Source organism: Cygnus olor, chromosome 2 (assembly GCF_009769625.2).
Source record: "Cygnus olor isolate bCygOlo1 chromosome 2, bCygOlo1.pri.v2, whole genome shotgun sequence".
Classification (NCBI taxonomy): Eukaryota; Metazoa; Chordata; class Aves; order Anseriformes; family Anatidae; genus Cygnus; species Cygnus olor.
Genome location: NC_049170.1, coordinates 20,183,467 through 20,208,142, shown reverse-complemented (window position 1 = coordinate 20,208,142; position 24,676 = coordinate 20,183,467). Strand labels below are relative to the sequence as shown.

Sequence of the window (24,676 nt, the reverse complement as noted above, 5' to 3'; positions counted from 1 at the left end):
TAGTAAAATCAGCTGAAAGGATGAGATATTGATCTGAATTTGAATGAGCTTCAGTGTTTCTTTTTGGACATTAAAAATAAAGCTTTTCTAGAACCTCTATTCAAACTAAAGTAAAAATCTCAAAAGAAAGGCTCCACATCTAACATCACCAATATCCACTTCGAAAACAATATTAGAAGTAACAAATTGGATTAGAATAAGAAAAAGCACAGAAGATAAAAGATGCATCTCAAAGACTAGAGAGTGAAGGGGCAAAGTTAGTGATACAAAAGTGAGTTAGATTTTTTTTTTTAGGTATATAAAAGCAAAAAATGAAAACTCCCCCAATCATTCAAATAAAAAGAAAATGCAAAAGGAAATGCAGATGTTCTTCAGACAGAAGACAGAATACAGACAGAATTCAGTCAAAATTAAACAATAATCTTCCTCAATATTCAATAAGCATGATGATAATGGGAGGGGAAAAAAAGAAAAAAAGAAAAAAAAAAGTATGGCTAATCAAGTTTGGAAAGGTAATTAATGAACCTGAAATGGAACTGAAATGCAGATTTTTGTATGCCCAAATTGGAAGACTCTGGAAATGACTATCCAAGTGCAGTGAATAAATCCCTGGCAGTTTGAAATCACAATTGTCATAATAAGGACTATTAAAGTATCTATCAAATCATGCATGGCAATCACAGAGAAGAACTACAAAGTAATAAGGTTTTTATATTAAGTTAGAAAAGATGAATACTGATCTAAAAATTGCATATTCAGATACAGGTAGAAGATACCTGATTTCACCAATAATTCAGTGAGCCTTGCTGATAGCAGAATGATGCTAAAGGGTTGAAAGGCTCCCAGGAGGAAGTACCTCAAGGGCCTTACTGGGATCAATTTTATTAAATAATTTTATTAACGAGGTACTGCAGTAAAGATGATTCTCTAGGAAAAAAAATGACTGAGTTTGAAGTCTAGAGTAACAGGATGGGATTTAATATTACTTAAAGCAAAAATATGCTCTTCAGAGAATTTCTACTGCAAGATACAAGTTTACTAGTCAGAAAGAGGTGTATTTGCATATCTGAATCAATCACATAATGACTGTAGGACACCAGAATGGCTATGGAGAAAAGAAAATACAACTCTAAAATGAATCAGGCCAAGGTATTTTTAAAATCTCACTTACAATAGTGCGAAAAACACTGTGGTTCTCTGTGCTCGAAAGAGTTGAGTTCCCATTAAGAATAGGCAAGGGCAGGACTTTGTGGAATAGGGAAACTTTTGCAAGGGCACATGAAGACTGACTACTTCTTCAGCATCATTTAACAAAGTCTGGGAATTACAGCTCTCTCTATGTATACATGGGAGGTAGATGCGCCATGCAAACAAAAAGACAACTCTAGCATACAAACAGATGTAGCCTTGCCATGAAGAAATTTAGTATGCAAATTGGAATGAGGCTTTTAAACTCTAGTAGGGAAAGTTACAAAACAACCTTCAAAAAGAATAAAGAGTACTGAAAAGATGGATTTGCAGTTTGACACATCTGTTAAGAAGTTTACATGACATGCTTGTCCACAAGAGAGAGAACTAGAGCTGATGACTCAAGACACCCACTCTTGTACTGTCTCCTATGTTCCCAAGTTACCACTAACAAAATTTGCACATATAAATAACAACCAGAAGCCACACCAATCAGCTGTTTTATCATCTTCAATAGAACTTTAAACAGTTTTCCAAAGGCCCTCAGTATCATTATCCCCATCATGTAGAAAGGGAAATGGAAGTGATGTAGCTTGCCACAGGTAACAAGAAATACCATCAGCAAGGTTAGGAATAAAGAGCAGACATCTCAAATCTGGATGTACTGCACTGTCTTAGCACAAACCAGCATAGGTTGACCCATGCATTACATCATGTCTAAGGGAAATTGTCTAACAAACAAATAACATCTAAGGTAACACATGATTAGACACAAAAAGCCAAAAATCTCACTGGTTTCAAAATCAGGCTCAAAACATGTATGACAATTTCTGTGAGGCAATTCTGATGACAGCTGAGGACCTGACTCAGTGACCCTTCCAGTGCAATGTTCCTAACTGAAGTGAGTCAAAGTGCTCATTAAACAGGAAATTCTTTCTGAAACCCCTCTCTTCTATTGGGCCAGTCCTTGAAAACTGATAAGAAATAGAACTGAGTAAATGGACCAGTTTCTGTACAGTACACTTTTCAGAAAATAAACCAAACACTGAACAGGATATGAAAGTGAATGAATGCCAGATCCACAGGATACATTTTAACAGCCAGCTTTATTACTTTAACAGAGGAGGACTCTGTGTTTCAGGTCCCAACCCTCCCACTTTATTTGGAGGCAGTGTCAGAAAAGGTCATATTACAAAATATAAACAAATTACTAACATGGAGCAGATTTCCTCAGATTGTCCAAGTTCCTCAAGTCATTCTGGACCATAGAAATACTTTCTGCTACAGAAACAAGCCTACCAACTAAATCCTAAGTCTTGTTTATACCTGTGGGATATACCTTGCTCCCACGTCTCATTTATACATCTGGCACATATTTATATGCTGCTCCCAAAGCAAAAACAACCAGAATAGCTGCAGTTCCAGATACCTGCATCACACCCACATACATGTACACACAGTGTGCCTATATTCTGCTGATCCAAACCCCAAAATCATGGCAAAAGTCAGTTCCTACATCTGATACATGAAGCATGTCACCCCTAAAAGTTCAGGCCTGGCATATTAGATGTGATTGTGTGATCAACAACACATTTACTCCCAAAGTTATCCTAGTCAAGTTATCTTAGTCACCTACCAGTAACATTGTGAGGCTCTATCAGCTGCAGCCTGTCTCACTGATTACGCACCAAGCTTCCTGTCAGGGGTCTCTGACCAGGTTAATTTTGCATGTGGCAATAACCACCTAATCAATCCGCGTCTTTCTAAATCATAATGGAGCACCTGCACATCCAGACATGAATCTTCCTCCTGACATCCTCCACAAACATAAATTACAAGTTTACTGCACAGTCCAGACAAGTCTCGGTGACCCCTTGACAGGGCAAAGAGAGGTCATGCAACAATCTGATTTTCAGCATCCACTCCTTCCACCTTTCCACTTTCTGAATCTTAAAACCTGCTGTTGTAGTTAGTATAACTCTCCAATCCCACAGGAATGCAACTTTGAAGTGACAACTTGCTCCTAACTAGGATAACATAAGCAATGTTTCCATTAGCAAGTACTGCAGCACAACAGGAGTAGATCTGTAGAACGAAACAGTTGGTACTGAGTACATAAAGTCCATGTTGTATGGCAGGGGAGAGTAGCTATGAGCTAGTTCTAGTTTGGGCCAGTGGACTGGATACACTTTAGTAGCTGGAGCACATCAGTCAGTTTAGTTTCATCTGGAATTAATACACTTTTTATGCTCCAACACAACCCTGCAATGCCAAGGACAGTGTGGTGGGTGGAATAATCAGGAGATTCACTTAAAAACCACACCCGCAGTCAAAGCTAAAATGTTAGTGGTCAAAACTGTCTTACTCTTGACTAACTAATACCTGGTCAGCTAATTGCCATGGCCATGCAAGAACACCAGTGGTTATTCTCTGCTTTAGAAGGCTTTTGATACTTTTAAATACCCCCTTCACCTCCCCTCAGATCTTACTATGGCTTGGCTAATTACCAAATACCTTAAAACATTAGTTGTTTTTCTACAAAAAATAATACCAGTAAGACCTACATAGGTAAGGCAAATCTGTCATACCCAAGTACCTTTGCATCTTAGCCATCTCTTCTAAACTTTCCATTGAAGGCTCTGTAAGGCTTTCTAGTCTGTAACAGAGAGGCTGAAAATAGAGAGACTTTCTCCCACAGGCTGAAAAGAGAAAGGGGCAGGATTCCTTTTCAGTATTGGTACACTAAGGCACAGCCCTGAAGACAGCCAGACCTTGACCTGATGCAGACTCTTCAATTTCCCCATAAGCCAATCCCCCCTTTCTCCCAAATATCAAATATGCTGCACCAAAACTCTCACCAGACATATTATCCTTCACAGCCACTTACCCAGCCAGTATTCTGGAACTGGTAACAGGTACCCTGTTATGCCAAACTCTATAAAAATCAGTTAACCCCAGCAATGTAGGCCACAACCCTTGAGCAACCTGGTCTAATGGAAGTTGTCCCTGCCCAAGGCAAGGGGATTGGAATTAGATGATCTTTAAGGTCCCTTCCAACCCAAACCATTTTATGATTCTGGAGGACATTTCTCCTTCTCTGGGCTGGAAAAAGACTGGACTGTCCAAACAGGTCATCGTTTCCATTTATACCATCATTCCCTAGTGAAGAACAGGGTTAGCAGACAGAAAGCAGGGGCAGCAGGAGTGAGGCTCAGAAAGGCTGAAGACAACCACCTTTGAAGTTCAAAATAATCACCTCTCAAATGTTATCTTCTTCATACTGGTCTTTCCTAAAGTCCAGTATTTAGTCACTACCAGGAGTGAGGTTCAGACTGCATCCATTTGCAGGTATTTTTCAATATCTGCCCCTTTTACCTCACCTTTCTGGAGGTCTGAACAGGGTAACTAAGTTACCAAATGAGGAAAGACGGGAGAAAAAGAAAGTAATTCAAGGCTGCTTTGAAAAAAAGTACTTACAGATTTTCATTAAAATATTGTGGTTGCTAACAGTGGAAGTACGTTGGTGCAAGCCAGAGAAATAACTTTCAAATAAAAAGTACACAAACATTTCTGTAACTAAGCCATTATTTGAATATAACAGAAAGGGTTAGAAAGCAATACTTGTGTCACCCTAATCTGCTTTTTGGAAAAGTAAACGCTTATCCTCTAAGATCTCTGTAGACATATGCAGAAGTGTCACATGTAAACTTCTGCTACTTCCTGTCTTGTATTAGAATGGTTAAAAAGTTTAATCATTGTACTTTCTACAGCGCTGGCTTTGTCACAGCTAATGTAACTACTGACAAGCTAAGGAAATCACAGACATAATGTGTTAACATGCAGAAAAAATAACTGAGTGGCACAGAGGACCAGATACCCCTGCTGTCAAGGTCAATGAAGTCTATGAGCATTACAGGGGTGAGACATTCAAATCTCCAAGGATCAAGATTAAAGATGGTATTAGCTTTAGAAGAAGCAGAGCATCTTGTTCTTCAGCAGGAGGTTTACTGCCTGAGATGCTGCCCTAGCAACTGATGCACAATACAAAAGCATCAGATAAGACAGAATTAAAAGCTGAAATGATAAGCAGGTAACGGACAATATAGGAAAAAAAAGAAATAAGAAATTATCTTTTCCTTACAAGTACTTAATTACTCAAGGATCTCTGCAGTTGCTAAATCCCAGTGTTCATCTTCTTGGTTAATTAATTTCTTTTTTCATTTTAAAAGCTTCATTTTAATTAGCTCCTAAACTGAGTTACTATAAAAAGAGATTTTATTTTCATTTTCTTTTTACTATATGTAAAAAACACTGGCTTCAAAAATATATTCTCATTAAAAATAATGAGTGATTTTGATATTACTTGAATATATTCAAATGACATACGAAAAAATTGGGGGTAGGGAGGCATCATCTTTATTTAGTTGCTTAGCACTGTAAAAGAAAAAGCCATATATCTAAATATCAGAAACCTTCCAAGTTGACTAAGTCTTGAAGTCAGTAGTGTTTAATGAGAGACTCAAATCCTTCAGTCAGATGACAGATAGATTGATGCTTACAATAGTTGCCACAGAACACTTTTTATAGTTGTCTTCATTACAGCTTATATTTTTTCATGCCATAAACAACAGCACAAAGCAGCACATGCACTACAGTCAATACTGCAGCAAAATGTGAAAATAGCATAACCGACAACTTTATGCTTAGGTTTACATAGCTGTTTTAGCCTCCAATTAGGATGTTCAGAGTTTTTAATAAGTACATATTGACTGAAGATTTTACTTCTCCATCCATAGCACATGCATTTGTTGACAAGATATTGTAATTACCATGGATTAAAATGAAGTCCGTGAAACACTATGCTATATATTTGAAGATTATATAAACTACTTTTGTCTTTCATATAAGTCTTGCTTTGCAATTTAATCTGAGCATTGTATCACAAATAGAAAATGAAACAAGGAAGAAATAAATTTTATCTTTTTCTTTTCTATCTTCTAAATAGATACTTCTTTTTTTTTATTATTTCAATGAGAAAAAGCCGAAGAGGTGTTTTTCTAGACTGGACTGAATGTTTTGATCATTGAGAAATAGACCATTCTCTACTAAATTAAAGTGTATCTCATGTAAAGCATCCCACCAATCCGAACACACATTTAACCAAACACAGGCTTAACGGGATCAATGTAAAATTTACTAGTGTCAGAGACATAAATGAGTACAATGCCTTTGATTTTGAAGTTGAATGACACTGTTTTAATGTAACACAAACACATTTTAATTATCTTTCCATGATGCTTACCTTTGTTGCTGTTTTCTAAAGAAAAACTTGTCAGGACATCTCTATCAAAATATTTAGGTTATCGTTTGATTCAATTCCACTTGAAGTCAACAGTTTTGCAACCAGTTTACAATTAGCATTCATTTCTCATGCATGAGTTGACCCACTTAAACAATACAGTAAATCCATGCCTTTAGGGATCTTTCTAGATGACTTGTTTTACTTCCACCACACAACTCATTTTATATTGTCAATATAGTGAGCAAGGTTACAGTCATTCTGTCAAATTTATTTATTTAAATTAGAATCAGAAAGACTATACTATTCCCTGTGGAAATTCACGGAAAACTTTTTGAAACTTTGAGATGTATTTTAAATTCATAAAAGCACTACAGCATTTGTAATCACCTAATTTCATATGAAAGCAGTAATACAGAGGAAAATAATATTTATAGTCATTTCTTCTATAAACTTATTAATAAGACTTGTGAAATCCTAGAAAAAAAAATGCATAATAAAGCATTGCTACCCATAACATATTTGATTAAAAAGAGAGCAAAGAGGTTTGTTTTCTAACTGAGCCTACAGAATAAAGCCAAATGGAATTTAAAAGGCAGCTATATACATGTCACATCTGCTTCCTTTGACTACCAGAGATCCACTTAACCTAAGATATTTCCCCTTACATCTCTGAGGACAGTTTCAGTCTCACATTTGTGAGGATTCTTTTGAGGTCACTTATCATTGCTCGCTGTGGGGCTGCTGAAAGGGAGCCTTCCACAGCAGAAATTGTCCCAAGGTCACAAGCTATTCAAGTCCAAACAGACTCAGCTCTGACAGACAACAGTTCCATTTTAGAAACCTGCTGATGTAGAGTTTCTTTCACATATTTGTATGTGAACTTCACTATACATTTGGGTTTAGTATTTCAATGGACTGACCCATGCACCCTTCTGAATTTGCACATCTAATGCTATCAGAGGCAGTATGGGATATAATACCTCAAACTACTCACTGATGTCCATTATAAATCCCTACGTGTTAATGCTAGAAGTTTTTCCAAATGCAGTTGCCTCTCCTGGGCAGGGTTTTGTTTTCCAGCTTCTCAATGGTAAAATCTTTCAGTTCTTTCTGTTGAAGAGTTATACATCTTTCCATCTGCACCCATAGAATACGACCTAATGTGACCGAGTTATACACTGCAGCAAAATGAAAGTCCACCTGCTCAGTAGAGTATCTCCAGTAAAGTCATCCATGTTATTCAATTCCAACTGTACCAACAGATCCTTACACAATGATTGCAATGAGCAGCTGGCAGTCCAAAATGGCATCTCAGAGTCCAAAAAATACCGTTTCTTCCAATGTGTTGGGAGTTATTGTCATGTATATCACAGGAATTAAGAAAACTGAGAGACCAACAGTGAGAACCTGAGAAGGTTATGGGGACAGTAAAAGTCAGTGTCGCCCCTGATGCAAAAGGAGCACAGTGCTCTGCATTCTCAGTGAAACGCTCCTCTCCAGCAAATGGCTGTAAAATTTGCTAGCAAACACTGTGCCTCCCCCTACCTCTAATGGACAGCTGACACAGAAGATAAAGGTTTACTCCTGGTGCCATTTAGTGGATAGGCATGAATATTTCTATTTCTGTGGTTTAGTTTTTTGTGTAAATAAGGACTGCATAAATTGAGATTCCAACACCTTCCCCTTTCTTAGACCGCACTGAAAATAATTAAATTTAAGACAGTAAAGAAGTGAGAAAAAAGCTCTGAGGAAAAGTCCAGAAGAAAGTTACTGGTTGTTTTTACAGCAACATTTTATGGTGTGCATAATATCATACTACACAGTAAAAATATAATAAATGAAAGAATATATTACAAAGCTGAATGCACGGTGACTATTATTCTACATAGGGATCAAAGTAGGAAGAAGTGAAGAAAGCAGCATGCCATTATATAATTTAATACATTTTACTGACAATGTAGGTAAAGAATTCACATACACGGGTACTAATTTAACATTGTGTTTTCCTAACTTCTGTGTAATATTTTAATAATGACCATTAATGAAGGATTTTTCTTTTTTAAGTTGAACATACACTGAGGTTTGAAACTCATTCTCAAAGATCTCCAGCTGCTCGCTTAGCACAATTTCTGTCTAAAATACTACTTACATTTCCTTAGACTCATCATTTCTTAAGCATGTATTCAGTCATTGTACAAATTTCTCAAAGCTGTACAGTATGCAAAAGCTATATAAGAATCTGCAGAAAATACTCAGTCATCGAAAATTGATGGGATTCTTTTGCTAAGTCATTTCAAAAGCATTTATTAGGACTCTGCATTTAAAGGCAAAAATATTTCTGCTTACTCAGAATAAAAACTCAAAATACTTCAACACAAAAATACCAGAAAGCCAAACGACATAGGGCTTCTCAGAATCTGTATTTGTATGTATCTATACAAAGCAAGACTAAAAGAGGAATCCAGAACTGGGACAAGTTTGGAAATGACTCTATACGTGTATGCTCACTGCATCAGAGTACAGAAGGAATCTTCTTACAGAGATACACTTACATTAGCAATGGGAATGACATATTCAACTTCCTATCTTCCAAACATAAAAAAAAATGCTGTTGAAATCAAGTGTAATTTGCTTAATTCCATGAGTTACACATTCGAAATGCAGTTGTGTGGAATTAAGCCTAGAGCACACCCAATAATGAATAGCTCCTGGAGCTGCATTAAACTGTCAGAGGAGACAACAGGAGCAGAAGGCAATCAGTATCATGGCACACTGAGCCTTACACTTCTGCTATGTGCATGCAGCAGTTCATAAACCAGTCAGCAAGTGCTATTCTTTTTATGTTAGCAGATACAGTTGTCATATATCATTAAATGCATATTTTCCAAATGAAAAAAAAAAAAAAATCATGCTTGGTAATATAAAGACAGTCAGATTAAAGTGTAAATCACTTCAGAAGCAGTGAATATACCAGCATTGCCTAGAATAAAATAAGCTCTTTTTGTATGCAATTTAACATGCTTACCCAGTCTCTTCATTGATGTGCCATGGCTGGTTTTGTGAAATGTAGACATTCATGTTGCTGTCAGTTTTTCTTGTTCCCTTTCATGCTGTTCTTCTCCTTCACTTGAATTCAATGGAAGGAAAAAAGCCCTTAGAGACGAATATCTGCAGGCTGTACACTGTGAATCCTACAAATGGAACTTCAGGCCTTGTTGTTAACATCTCCTCCTGCCAATTTTCTCTACAATCTGTTTTGGCAATTTGAGAGACCATCTTATGTTTGAGCAAGTAAACAGGTTGAACAACTGTGCCAGTAACTTCCAAATGTGGAGTTATGGCTCAATGTCAGTTAGGGCCAGTTTCTAATTTCAGATGTGCAGATGTGCACAACTACAGTGGTAATATGATCTTTTCTTCCCCGTTAGTTGATATATTAAGATATATTTGTATCACATCTAAGGCAGTACCCATCTCTTGTGTCTTTTTCCAGAAAATGCTTGTTTAGTTGATTCAAATTATGGGGGAAATCCTGTCCTCCATCACCTCCCTTGAGGCTGCATGAATGTAACTGAAGGTAGAATGTCAGAATATTATCCTCAACACTTAAAAAAAAAAAAAAAAGGCAACATTTTTCATTTTTCATAAAATCAAAGAGAGGCTAAAAAGCTACATGTTCAGTTTCTCATTCAAATCCATATGCTGCTTTTAAAAATGATACAAAATTTTCATTTGTAAGAAAGTTCTATTACATATCATTAAAAATATATATAGGAAAAGTGCATAACAATTGGATTATTTTCTAAAAACCTTGTTTTCATACAAATAAGCAAAAGGTTCTGTGAATTTACTTCCTGGAATTAGGGTGTTTAAATAAAACTTGTTGGCTGTATTTTCAGCTTTTACAAAATCAGTTTTACTTCATGCTCTCTTTCTGCAGTTTTACTTTCATGCACTCTCCTTCAGTGAAGAGTTCAGCTCCCTGTACATGGGGAGCTGTACATACACCACCATTCACCAAGGTGATTCAATGACTTTCTCTCCTGAGTAAGGGACCCTCCTTTTTAAATTAAGGTCTTAACCAAAGTAGGGTACCTTGGAAATGTGCTTTTTAAACCAAATCTAATCTATTTTATTATTTTCTTTTTTTATCCTGAGGTACAGTTTCCATTTCACATACAATTCAAACCTCCTGGAAAATGAGTCTTGTACATATAAAAGAACTGCCCACATTTTGCTAGCTCTCATATGGAAGAAGGACACAGATGTGTGATTCTTCTTGCTTCCACATGATTTAAGTTCATATTAGCAAGAAAGTGAAAGTGAGAAATGCTTACAGAGGGTCTCAATGTAATTGAGGGCAACCCCTATGATAGTTTCCATGTATCCTTCCAGCCATACAACCTAGCAAGCAGACTCTACTATTCAAGCATCAGCCTTTATCTTAATGAAAGCTTCACACTCCATCAATTTGTATGGAAACCTGTTTTGCTTTATACCTTGTAGAGATTTACCAGGAACAGATTTAAGAAAGAGCAACTTATTTCACATAAAATAAAATATGTGTCAAAACATACATCTAGACGTAAAAGTGTAATGGTATTAAGTTGCAGCTCATTGTTACAAACTGTTGTAAGTGTTCCATTTCCCTGAAGGAAAGATTATCAAGTTCCTACTTCTTCATTTAGACGTGTCACGAGAGATCAATAAATAGACTTTTGCCATCTTCTTTAATTATTCTGTTTCTTTTGCCACCTTACCTTTTTCTTTGTAAAAGTTTACAGTTAGCTTATTGGTAAGATTGCCTATAAAAATATTTTAGGTTTTGTTTTTAATTTTGAGAATACTTGCTTTCATAATGAAAATCCTACCTCAAAGTTCAAAGTGGTCGAAAAAACACTTGCAAGGTCTTTAACAAAATGAACACATTTCTCTGCACGAACAGTATACATTTCATGTGTATTAACTACATATTCAATGCCATGAATCGGTGAAATGCAGTGGCATTATCTGATGAAAAACTTATATTTGAAATAATTGAAAAAATAGTAACTTATAATACATTTTAGGAACTAATACGTGTGAAAATTATTCAAATTTTAAAATGTCTGCTCAGCCATGCAAAGGATGCTAGAAATCCTGAAAGCTTGTCAGTAAAAAACCTGCTTAGTTTATGCAGCCTTCTCTACATCAATCTAGACTAGCATGCTAGTGTGCTTGGCTTACACCTTTCAAGCTAACTCAGTGCTAAGAAGCTGTAACAGTTGTAGCTTGCAGCAGCTGATCCTGTATGTCCCAGAGAGGCTTTGGGATTCTTTCTACACATCTGTAGAATTATGTTTCTAACTCTAAAAAATAAAAAAAATAAAAAATAAAAAAAAAAAAAAGAAGAAATATGGGGGTAAATTTCATTCTTTTCCAATAAACTCCATTCTGCTCCTGGTACATCCACCAACTCACAAAATACATTTCATTATTTGGTCTAAGTCTTCAGAAGCAGGATTGCTTTCTGATTGCAAACCAGCAACTGAAATCCAACCTTCCCCCCTTTATCAACCTGCTCTCCTCCCATTCCTCCTGCTTTTTACTCACAGGGTTTATATTGACAGCATAAGAAATTGTTTAAAAATTCTGAGCACTACACTATTATTCATGTATCCTGCAAAACTTATCATCTACGCAAAAGACAATATTTAACAAAGCCTTCCACTAAATATTATCTATTATTGTTATTTTTTTGTTATCTTCATCAAAAATAGCTACACACTTACCCCTTCAATGAAGCTGTTACAATTTTGTTTCAAATAGGCTCTTTGAGAAGTTTCTAATACTTCAAGGTGATATCAAAATAAAACTGAAAATTAAATATACATATTAGTATTCTTCACTTTTGCTATATATGAAATGTAGAATTATTTTTAAGATTATTAAAGTGCTTACCTTTCAATGTCTTGAACCCTTAATTAGATCCTTATTCCATGATGTACACTGTTTATCTGCTAAATATAGAAACCACTCTGTGTGGAATGCTTTTCTATAATACAGGAGTTTACTAATTAGATTCAAGTTGTGGCCTATGCAGAATTAGCTTTCTAGGATGTAATGCTAAAAATCAAATGAGATTAATTTAGAGAAGTGTAAATGAAATGCAATTTCCTTTATCACGCACATTTTAAAATTCCATTTTACCTTTCAAGATTAATTATTTCTAATAGAGTCCATGGCATAAAATCTGTTTCAGCTGCATACATCGAGAAAAGAAAGCAACACTGTATTGTTAAGATTGGATGGAACAAATCTGCATTGTTAAGACAGGGTAGTTAGGAATGAAGAGACAGGACCTGTACATCTAAGAACCAACAAAAAATAAGTGAAATACTTTTCACTTTTAAAAAGATATTTCTAAGTCTGAAAAGAAAGATGAATATGTTTGGTTCTGAAGCCAGACAGTATTATAAATTGTGCAACAAGGTCTTCTGCTAGAAGAGAAACCCCCTTATTCCACTCAAAAATAGAACTGGGAAGAAAATTGCTTTCCATCTCACGAAATTTCTTGAATTTGATTTAAAAAAATAATCCCAATTTCAATAATAGAAAACCCAACATGTTTTGCGCTAGAGAAAGAGAATGCAAATTGGCTGTATCATACTATCCTATATTCTGATGTTGAGGGTACTACGCTTAGGAGGTCTAAATTAAATTTCTTGGTTTGCCAATATCCAAAAATTAGTGTCATAGACTGGCTGTATGTCAGCCTTTCCTAACAGAGCAGGTCCATGCTAGGGATTAAGAATCTGAGCACTGCTCATCTCATCTCCTTGATGTGTTCCAGAACTACCCCACACAAAAGAATCACTCTTGCTCTAAAAAGTGATGTAGGTCATGAGAGGACCTAATTTAAGTTCCTCGTCTGAATAAAAATGCAGCTGATTAAAACCAGGGACTCACTGAAGTTTCCCAGATCCCCAAATGGAAGTCTTAATGACCATGCTTTTTGGCACTCTGGAAGGATACATCTTTCTCTTTCGCAAATCAGAAATTTCAGTTAGCCCCAAAATTAACATTAGGTATGAGCTTTAGTTCTCATCTTATCTACCCCCAGGATCATTTGCACAGCTCCTAAATTAACTGCTCTCCCCATCAGCCAAGGCTCCAGGAAATGAAACCCCAATTTTTCACCTCAAAGACCAGCTCTGGACGTCAAAAGAGTGACCAGGAAGGGAAGCTAGGAAAAGCCAGTGGTAGGAACTCTGCATCACTTCTAGTTCACACTAGTTGTTGTTACCTAATTTATACATATCACAATTTGCAGTACGTGTCACCCAATAATCCATCATGCAGTGAATTAAATGTACAAATGAACAAAACATAAATGAATAACTTTGCAACGAAAACATAAGTCATTAGAAGTTCCATTTTTAAATATTCCACTCTTGAAGACGTTCTGCATTCACGTTCTAAGCTAATGAAACACATGGTTAAGGTTTTCTATTTCCATTCCCTCCTCATCTTGCAAAACATTATCTTGCATGTATTTTCATTTAAAACTCAGTATCAAAGTTTTATTTGATTCTAAAAAACTCCACCTTGCAAGTTATGTGCTGACAGACCCTGCTTAAAACATATATATATAGCTAATTTATGTAGTTTATATGTAAATAAATTGTACAAAATTATTCTTATTTCCTAGCAGATCATTTAAAAAGCAAAAAGTGTGAAATCATTTTAGTATAGAAAATACTATGAGCATACTTGATGAAAGCTGGAGAGGTGAACACACATTGCCCATGTGCTGTACAAGTCCATGGTATAAAGTCGCACACACTTCAAAATCTGACATACACAAATCACACACCAAAATCAGATTCTTCACTCTCACAGACTTCATCAGAAACACCAACAAACACACCTGTTCTTAGACACACTATTTCTCCATCTACAATCACTTTAGATGGCAGTCACATACATTACTGATTTGTTCCTGAGTCCTTTTCAGCCTTTGTAACTCGGGCGTATCGGTCACAATACTGAACCCTCTTCCTTTGCTTTCTTCAAAGTCTCTTTTGTATTTTACCTACAGAATAGAAAATACAGAACAGGGTTGTTTTTATTTTCCAGTGCGTGCCCCTAGCAAGTAGCATTTTTTTTCATTGTAAATAAAGCATTTGTGAAAGGCTTTCAGCCCTTAAAGGGGAAGCTTTCCTTCATCCAAGAACAGAGATAGGCAGCAATTGGACAAACTTTCCTACTGCCTGAGTGACTGCCTCCTCCTTGGTTGCAAGAAGGCTCACCTCCACAGGTACGGCACTTTAGAGGGAAGACTCTCCTCAGTCACTTCATTCTCAGAGCAGTAATCATAGAACTATGGGTGCCAACACAGCACCAACCAAGCACTTATTTTCACACAAAAAAAAATAGCTATCACTAAATTTGGAGTCTTCTGAAATACAGTTTCACATTTCAGCCTCTCTTCATAATGAGTTCACCATCCCCCTCCCTAGCTGAAACATAAATTATAATTGTAAAAGAAATGCTGCATGTAAAGAGTATTTAGAAGAGTGCAAAGTCAAACATTCTTAAGTTAGGAAATGTCTGCCTGTACAAGCTTAATTTGTCCCTCTTGTACAAAGGCATTATGATGTTGTCTTTAATCAGGTAATCATATATTATCATTTGACAAGCCCCTTGCTTTATTCTGTACACAGCAGAGATGGTTCCATATGTGGTTGTATCTTTTTGCAAACTGGGCTATTCAAATCCTACTGTACAGGTAGGGATATTAGTTTCTTCAGGAGCTTTTCTACAACTCTCGTCACAGTCATTAATCAATCCTCTTAATGCATCCTGGAAAGCAGGAATGACATTATCTGCACTTCACTTACAGCAACCTGTAAAGTGATGTGAAGAAAGTTTAAGGTCCAAAAGCATACAAGGGTCCCAAGGTGCCCAGCCTCAGAATCCTGAAGTTTGAATACGTTCAAGTTATGGACTTAAGTTCTTTGTATCAATACCCAGCATTTCTACAAATCAGTCCTGGGGATCTCAATTTCAACATAAAGGAAACAAGATGAAATATGAAATATTTTAATCACTATTGAACCACAGAAAAAACTCTGTAGCAAAGAGAGTTGGAACCCATGCCTCTCTCCATGGCTGGATTCAACTAACTTATCCATAACTACTTCCTTTTAATTCTTATGTCCCCTGCCTTATTCACTACACACATGCTAATTTCGCAACACATGAGAAGGCAGTTCTACAAAAAGCAATATTCTCCTTTACACACGTGATATCCAGAAAACCTGCTGCTTATACACCAAACTCTCAGTTGAAGGTTGGCTTTAGCTTATTTCACCAGCCTGCATTTAATGTTATGATAGTGATATACAGGAAAACAATACTCCTAGATCACAAAAGCAAAGTTTCAAAGGCTATATAATACAGTTTGCCCTGTCCATCCTAATTCTAGATGTTTTTTTGTTGTTGTTGTTAGAAAAAATTCTAGCATTGCATTCTTAAATTGGTCAGTTTCATACAAAGACACATCATACAAATCCTTAAGACAGTGCACTAAATAACCACAGCAACAAACGAACATTTTTACTATGTTATTCCTCTAGAGCTAGCTGAAATTCATTGATGGCTGTAGATTTCACACAAGTATATTCTTTACAGAAGACCCTGAGACTAAAAGAACAATGTTTCCACTCAGGTTTTTGAGGAAAGTGTGGACTGGCGGCATACTACGCCTTTCCGTCCTTCTGCCTTGGGTTCAGCCACTCTGCCCCTTTCCCTCTGTTTGACCACCATGATTAGACATCACTTTGTCTCCCTCTGGGCTTCTAAACTAGCCTGCTCCATCTCACCATGGCTTCTTGCTAATTGCCTTGACCCAAGGGACTTCATATACCTTTCTCAGATACGCATTCTCCATTGCCTATTATCCTGCTTCATTTCTACCAAATGGCTGTCTTCCCGCTGACTCTCAGAGGCTTTCCTGAATATGCTCCACAGACCCAATATTCCAGGACTCTCTGCTGCTAAGAAGGAGGTACTCTGAGTACTTGTGAACTTTCATTATTTATTCACATAAAACTTTATCACATTTGCACCGATTCTCATGGCCAAGAATAGATGCCTAACACAAAAGGCTTTATTCCATATCAGCAGTCTTCAACTCCTCAGCCCTAAATACTAAAGACAACAGAGCTGTTCAACAAAAACAAGTGTCAAGAATTTTAAATATGGGACTAAAAGTCTGTCCTAGTCTCAGTCTTGGAAACAGCTGAACATTTTGCATAAAAATTCCAAATTTGGCCTGAGGCAGACAGATGACATGGAAATGTTCAGTCTTACTGCTTAAAGTTCAGAAGAATTGTAAGCAACTGAAAATACCATCCTATAACGGGAAAGGGGCTCAGCCTTATAATAGAGATTAGCTATTGTATGAAAGATCATTTCATGTTGTTAGTTCTAAATGTACAAGCCATTAACTTCAAATGACCTTTATTCATCTTATAAAGGAACACAAAAAGAAGAGAGAGAGGAAACTAGGTAGTTTTAACTTCACATTATTTTAATCCTTCAGTCAGATTAAAAGGACTCCTACTCTATTAATAAATCACTTGGCAGGAGTAAGGTTAACTATATCCTTCAGAACAACTACTCTGAAATCATTAACAAATTAAATTATTTAAAATATTAGCAGAGTTAATTATGCATCATTGGGATTTTACTATCTAACTTCAAAATGTAGTTTTAAGTTATAAAAATCTTGAAGAAACATTGTGTTCCATGAAGGCCACAGCTTAGTGAAATATAATTACTAAAACCACTAGTTATTATAGATTCAAAAGAACAAAAACCCTTACATTTCCAGAAAATGTGAAGTAATAAGGACGCCATCAGTCACTTAGAACTTAGATCCAAGAAAATCCTATTCAGTATCAAAAATGTATATAAGTGAAGAGTTGAAAAAAAAAATTTGAGGTCAGTCAGCAGTTTAGATAATTTTAAAATTGTGAGTTTTTAATTAAGAAAAAAATAGGTGCACCTACAAAGCAGGTTGTTGTTACCCTAAAATCAGAGACTAAAATGCATCTAATTGCTTTAAACCAATTTTCAGTAGAAAAGAATATTCTGTATAGGAACTGTAAATATCACCATAATGAATGATTTAAATAACTGGAACCGTTGAAATTTAGTTTTGAAATGGAAATGTCTATAGCCCCTAATGGCAGTATCATAAATCCAGTCATTTCCTACAGAGTTGCGTTTTAGCAACTCATCACCAAAATCCCAGCCAGTGGTTTGTAATGCCTCCCTCTTGACTCCAAAATTCAGTGCAGTCTCACAAACACAGAATACCCTCAGAGGCGAGTGCCCTGAAAAATTGATCCTTTGAGAAACGATGTGTGGCATAAACATTAGAAATAAAACGGTAATAAATCACCATAAATGAAAAGGTTTAAAGTGAAAATACTTCATGAGAAATAATTCTGCACAGACCCGTAGTGAAAGGACTAAGTGATCCAACAGATCTTTAACAAACTTAACTTCTCAAATTCATGACATCAGCAAGATCTCTGGGAGGCCCAAAGATGGGATTGTATGAATCCATTCACGAGGTCAGCACGAAGGAGCCAAGGACAGAGGGTCCACCTTTTTATATTCTGCACACAAAATCCTATGCTGGAGAAAATGCCGCCCACTTTTTTTCAGGTATACTTGGTATTTGGCAGCATAGCCACCTATTAGCAAAAAAAAGATCAATTTTCCCTGGGAAATATACATTGAAAATATAAATGGAGCCTAAAAGATTGATTATTTTCTTGGGTTTTCAGGCACCTGTCCTCGGTCCAGAATCATTTGCAATAACAGAAGCATGGATTAGTCGAACAACACAAGAATCCAAAACCACCAAACAAGCAAAAAAGGCAGAGCAGGTATTCAGTGTGGTGGATCCTCACACTCTTACCATCACACTGGAGAGCTGTCAATAACGTAGACATCAGAAACACTCTTCAATCCATCCATACCTCAAGAAGATATTCAGCCACTACAATGCAAGTATTATATCCCAAAAAGTGTAGGCAATGTCAAAGCTGATTTCCTGTACAGCCTCTTCTTCACATCCCTGTACCGATCAGGCACCTACTGTTCTGTAGTAGCTGCATCAAAAATAAGCCCTTTCCTCAACCTGACATGCTCCATAGCCCCACAGACCACAGCATCACCATGCCCGACGAGTGGCAAGGAAGGAACGAGGATGGGGTGCAGGATTGAAGGAGAGGATGGGACACGCACACCAAGTTCGCCCTGAGAGGAGCATTCACAGACAACAATCTACCACACCCTGAATATTTATGATTTTTTTCAGTATGTTGTGTTTGAGGTTTGCCCAGAGCCATCTGCTCCTTCTGCGACCACCACACACAACTACTTCCCAAAGGTCACCACCTGCTGTGCACTGGTTTTTGCAGACTGGCAGGAAGTGCTCGCCCATGATACAGGTCCTAGAGACGCATCTTGGCAAAGATGCCTGTGTTTGGATCTGCTTCTTCCACACAGCACACGAGTTTGTTGGTTTTACCTTGACTTATCTTGCTTCTTACAAACTTCGTGGCAAGACAGAGAAAAGAAATCAGGCTTTTATGAACACAAGTAGAAAATTTTTACAGATAAATCAAGTGTGAAGAACAATTTTTGACTGTCTCAGTGAGACTTTCTTTTAGTTCACTAATGTCTCTTAGGAAGGATCTCTAACATTACCCTACCTGACAAAGCTAGGCTTCAGTGTTCACAGCACCTCCTGTCTTCTAACAGTGCCAAGAGTCCTAAACCCCATTCAACAGAGGTACATTTGAGTCCTATCAAAGACCCACCAACTGTTGGTACCCAACCTGCCAAAGCACTGCTCCTTCTATTGTCAATAAAACATGGCTCTCCCACTGTCACTTGGGCAGAGCCATTGTCCACAGGAAATCTAAACAGCCACCTGGAAAGCAGGAGCTGGGAGCAGACTAAACTGTCCTTAAGGTTTTTATATGAACAGGAAGATATAGGTTGGGTATTCCTTATGGAAGTCGAGGAGCTATGAGCACATAAAAGCCACTGATGACTGTTGCTGGAACAAGGAACTGCAGGATTAAAGATATTATCCCCTTAGCCCCTTAGTTTTACTGCTCATAGTCAACTAAAGGGATCTGATTTTCACAGCTCACAGCTCTGAAACGTTCATTGTAATAGTCTAAACTTTCTGAGAGAAGAAAGTTTCTCAGTCAAAGATGTTTTAAATCTGAAATGGCCAGCACAGCAGCACTACCAAAATCATTTGCAGTTATACACAGTAAAAACATTCAAGTGCCATCACTAACATTAAATATACTGTCTTTCCATGTACATCATTCAAAAATTGGGCAAGTCTGTGATACCCTGTAGAGAATGCCTGAGCAAGCCTGAAAACATCTGCAAATCTCTTTACTGTACTTCCCTGAGGAACTTCACGGTTTTGCCAGGGAACTACATCTAACAAGCAAATATCTTGGACTCAACGTCAGAACAGTTAAAATGTTGGATGGGTGTAAATTAAAATATATAAATAGAAACTGCAGATAATGTCTCTGTAATGTGGTCTCTTTATACTTTGGACTGTGAGACTGGCTCACAGAAAATGCAAAGCAAAAGAGTTCCAGACTCTGAGATGTGAGGGGACAGGAAATTGAAGGCAGTGAGAGATCAGCAATTTCAGAATGAGAAAAAGATTGAGTCCACAGTTTGGATGTATCACAACATCATGTGAACAGTAGCTGGGATCCAAGTAAAATTATGACTGAGGAGAGGGCAATCGGAGACTCTTTCAACAGGCTTACGTCCAAACAAGTCACCTATGCTCCACTCCATCAAAAGGTATTTCCACTGAAACAGCTTAGGTCCTTCTGCCCCAGAAATTATTTTACTGCCACTAAGTATGTTGCTAAGTATGTACGTATGTAGTGCCTTGCACCTTTTTTTGCTATTGGGCAAAATGGAGGTCTTATCTTTTTCTATTAAAATATAACATTAATGTTCTCCAAAGACCTCACACACAGAGAAGGCTATGTAAAGAGCAAGCCAGCGACAGTTCAAGCTGTTTTCCCCCCACTTCCACCAGCAATTATCACTCATTCAATTTGTGAAATAAACCTTAAATCGAGCATTTTGGAAGCAGTGAATGAACTCCTTGCAGAAATACATCTGCAGATTCAGTGCAATGGGAGAGATGAGGTGGCAACCTTTATGACAGATATATATTGTCAGATCTTCTGTCCACTCCCTATCACTTGGTATATTCTCTGTTTGAACTGGTTTATCTCTAAGGAACAGAAGCCTAAGGAGGTGAAGAATTTCTTACTGTGCCACAGCAGAGGTAGTCCTGCCTTTACCATATCTCATCGCCAGACAGAAAATGAAAGATTGATATTTATAATCTCAATGCAACTTGATAAATTGCTACAAATTTTAATAATCCCTTCAGAAAATGAAACTAATGACAGCAAACTCCTCCAAATAAGTATCAGACAGTAATGCTAATTATAATAATAACCATCTAATTATCAGATGTAAAGGGGGTAATGAAAAGAAACATTTTTAATGCCTCATATATAGATTTTTTTTTTAAGACTGGAATATGGTTTTAATTCCAGACTCTGAACTAAACATACAAACACTGCCTTGCCGTTCTCTCCATCAGAAAGGAGAATGGTCAGGGAACCCCCAGGAAAAGGATGAACTCCTGAACTGTGTGGTCTGAAGGAAGTACCCAGTAAATTACAAGCAAGTGCGAGCTTGCTCTGCCTACTCTCCAAGGTGGACAGAAAATGCATAACTGCTGGCTGGCTAGGGCAACACCAAGCTAGTAAGTCCTGCTGAGAGGCAGGATATGTTAGCTTGGGCTCAGCGCCATGCTAACCACGGTCATGCAGCCTTTAGTTGGCTCACAGTTCTAGCAGAGCTCAGAGGCATCTGCCCTCTGTTTACCAGATATGTAACCCAAAAATGCACATCCCCAGAAAAGACAGGCAGCCACAACAGGAAAAATTCGGGCGGGGGGGGGGGGGGGGGGGGGGGGGAATATTCACCCCTCTCCACGCCCCCATCCCCAAAAAGAAAGGAAAAAAAAGAAAAAAAAATACCACCTAATAATTCCAAATAATAAAAGGGCCATATTGATCCAAAGGGCGTAGAAAGTTTCACAGAAAGAATCAAGCCAAAAACTGAGCTAAAAATATGGCACGGGATGTAAAGATTGACCCCAGAAGGGATGTAAATAAGACTGACCACAGAAAATTGTAATACAGACCAAGGGGCAAGCAGCAGTCATACATTACCAAAGGTAACCAAAACAAACACAGACAGCAGGAGTCAGCATGTGACATGCAGAGAAAAAAAAATGTAAAACTCTCATGAACAACTGCCGAAAAAAACAGAGAACATTTGCTGCATTTGCTGCTGTAGCAGAATCCCAGAGTGGCTGAGGTTGGAATGGGCCTCTGAAGCCCATCTGGTCTGACCCCTGCTCCAGCAGGGCCATCCAGAGCAGGGGACCGAGGACCACGTCCAGGAGGCTTTTGAAGACCTCCAAGGAGGGAGACTCCAAACTTCTCTGGGCAATCTGTGCCAGTGCGCAGTCACCCACGCAGCACAGAAGTGCTTCCCGATGTTCAGAGGGAACCTCCTGTGTCCCAGTTTTTGTGCCCACTGCCTCTCGTCCTGGAAGAAAGAGGATAAAATCCATCCACTGGGAACAACCAGAATGAAGCCCAGAACAAAGCGCAGAGGCAACAGCTGAAAAAATCTAGATTTGAGCAATGCAGACATGCAGGCACACAACAGGCATTTTAGAAAATGATGGGATGCAGTGTAATAATACCTTCTGGCCTCAGCTTAGTAAACTTGGGGTCTCTCATGTCTGTCACTGAGATGTGATATGGCTGACACCCTGTACAAAACTCATGTAGTAACTATCCTCCATGTCTCATTATCCTTCAGCTTCTCTTGTCTACTTCTTTGATAAGGACAGGTCATCTCTTATTCTACAGAGTTAATGGACAATTTGCCATTATGGAAGCCCCTTACAAATGTTTATCTATCATTTACTGGTTATATCTTGGAAATTGATACATCAAGTGGAAGCCTGCAGTGCACCCTGGTTGCAAAATCTATACCCTCTGCGTATGCCCTGTGTCCCTTTTGCTATATTGTTATGGGTATCTCATGCAGTTAGTCTGTTTTTATACAATGAAGGACAGAGGATAGGGACTACGCAGCATTTTCATTTAACTCTAAGCAGATTCTGAAATCCTTAGATTTTTTTCCCCTCCAAGGTACATTCCTGCCACTCAATACCAAAGATAAAACCCCAAGCTATTGAAGGCACGCTAGTGCTTTAGGACAAAGTTCATTTCTGTAAGTTGGAAGTAAAAAGGGAAACAAAATATGACAGCTCACAAAACCAACCTTCAGTTCATGCCTGCAGATGGGAACCCACTGAGTAGTTTTAGTTAAATTTAAGCTAGAACGTGACAGTAAACATGGTTGTTTTGAGGCTGTAAATTCTCAGTTTTGTTCTTCATTTTAAAGTGGGAAGGGAAGGAACGTAAATTGAAAATTGTACATTTAATAAATGTAGTTTCATACCAGAAAATAGACAGCAGACAGTTCAGCCTTGTATTTTTAAATTTTCACCTATTTGCAGGTCTGAATGTCAGCTATTCTTAAGAAATTTCAGCTGCAGAGGTGAAAAACAAAGAAAAACTGTTTTTGTCCTGAGTAACATTCCAAGAACTATCAGAAGACAGACATTTGTGAAGAGAACCAAAACACTGTAAAGATTACTTTTGGAGTGGTTCATCAGATAAATAATGAACAAAGTAGTTCATTAGGGGAAATAATTTGTTCTAGAATTGACTATTTAGACAGCCTCCTATAGATGCAAATTAATATTTACATCAACAGGCTCTCAAACATAATGATAATAACAAGCTGAGTGAAACTGTGAGAAAAAAGTCATACAGTTACAAAGCTACAGCCACATGAACTGAGATTAGAATATCCCAAAGGCAATCAGCAAAATCCCTGCTGTAGCATGATTCGAACTGCCTTTTCTGCATCCACTCCAATGCTGGAATAATCTGAACACGTGGTTTCCAGTCGCTACACACTGAATCCCTGTTCATCCATTAAAAATAAATCAATGAATAAACAAATAAATGTAAAAGCAGACAAGACTGAAAAATAGTCTAAAAATTATCTCTTTGTTTTCCAGACCACAAAGGTCTATCTATTTTCCTTTAAATCTTTACTGGGGTCCTTCTCCTGTCTACACATTTGCCCTTTCCTGGCAAGTCTGATGACATTACCTGGCTCATTTGGGAGAATTCCCTTCCACTGATGCAGGCAACATACTGCATTGCAAAAGAGGGTACAGGCTTATCACCCCAGAGCCCTTGGCACCAGCCCACATATCCCCAGCATCCCGGGAAGAGGACCTCAACCCTGCCACAACTGACTGGCAAAGAAACCAGGTTGTCTTAGACTGCAAGACCCAAGGAATACATATCAAAAATCTTAGCAATACACTCAGGGGAAAGCAGCACAGTGAGAGCACAATAACTTAAGGATAGTTCTGCTGTGTTGATGGTAACAGGCAAATTAGGTCACTTCACTTGTCAGTTATCTAAGGTAAAACAGGCAGTGAAAGTACACCAAAACCTTTCATCCCTCCCCCATCAAAAACATTTGCTGCTCAAACTCTCACTTTAACGTCCTTAAACTGAGATCATGTAATTAAAGCATCCTCTATTCCTGGTGTTCAGTTTCAGGATCTTCTTTGGGAGCCTCAGCTAAAGCTTGTAACAGTTAATAGGATAATTCCTGGTAATTTCAGTTTATCCTTTAATACTGACATTAATCCAGCAAGCTCCTCCGATTGTGACAACTGACCAGGAACAGTGGGCTAATCAGACAAAAGGCAGATGTCTCTGATAGAGATATCTCCATGCAACCTAATCAACCATCCTGATTTTTTTTTTTTTAAACAGCAAACGGAGAGAAATGGGTATTTCCAGCGAACAACTCACCTCATCCTGAGGAAGATGTTTACAAGATCTCAAAAAACATCTTTTTCTCTTCAGCCACTACAAAAAA

General features: G+C 37.6%; 1 protein-coding gene across 2 annotated transcripts in view; it reads right to left on the bottom strand.

The window, feature by feature from the left end:
- NEBL (nebulette) overlaps positions 1 to 24,676 on the bottom strand; it is a 258,828-nt gene that overhangs the window by 125,850 nt on the left and 108,302 nt on the right. For both annotated transcript variants that reach the window (XM_040547657.1, XM_040547658.1), the window contains exon 4: positions 14,457 to 14,564. In XM_040547657.1, coding sequence (XP_040403591.1) covers positions 14,457 to 14,564 — 108 coding nt within the window. The remainder of the gene's footprint in view (positions 1 to 14,456; positions 14,565 to 24,676) is intronic.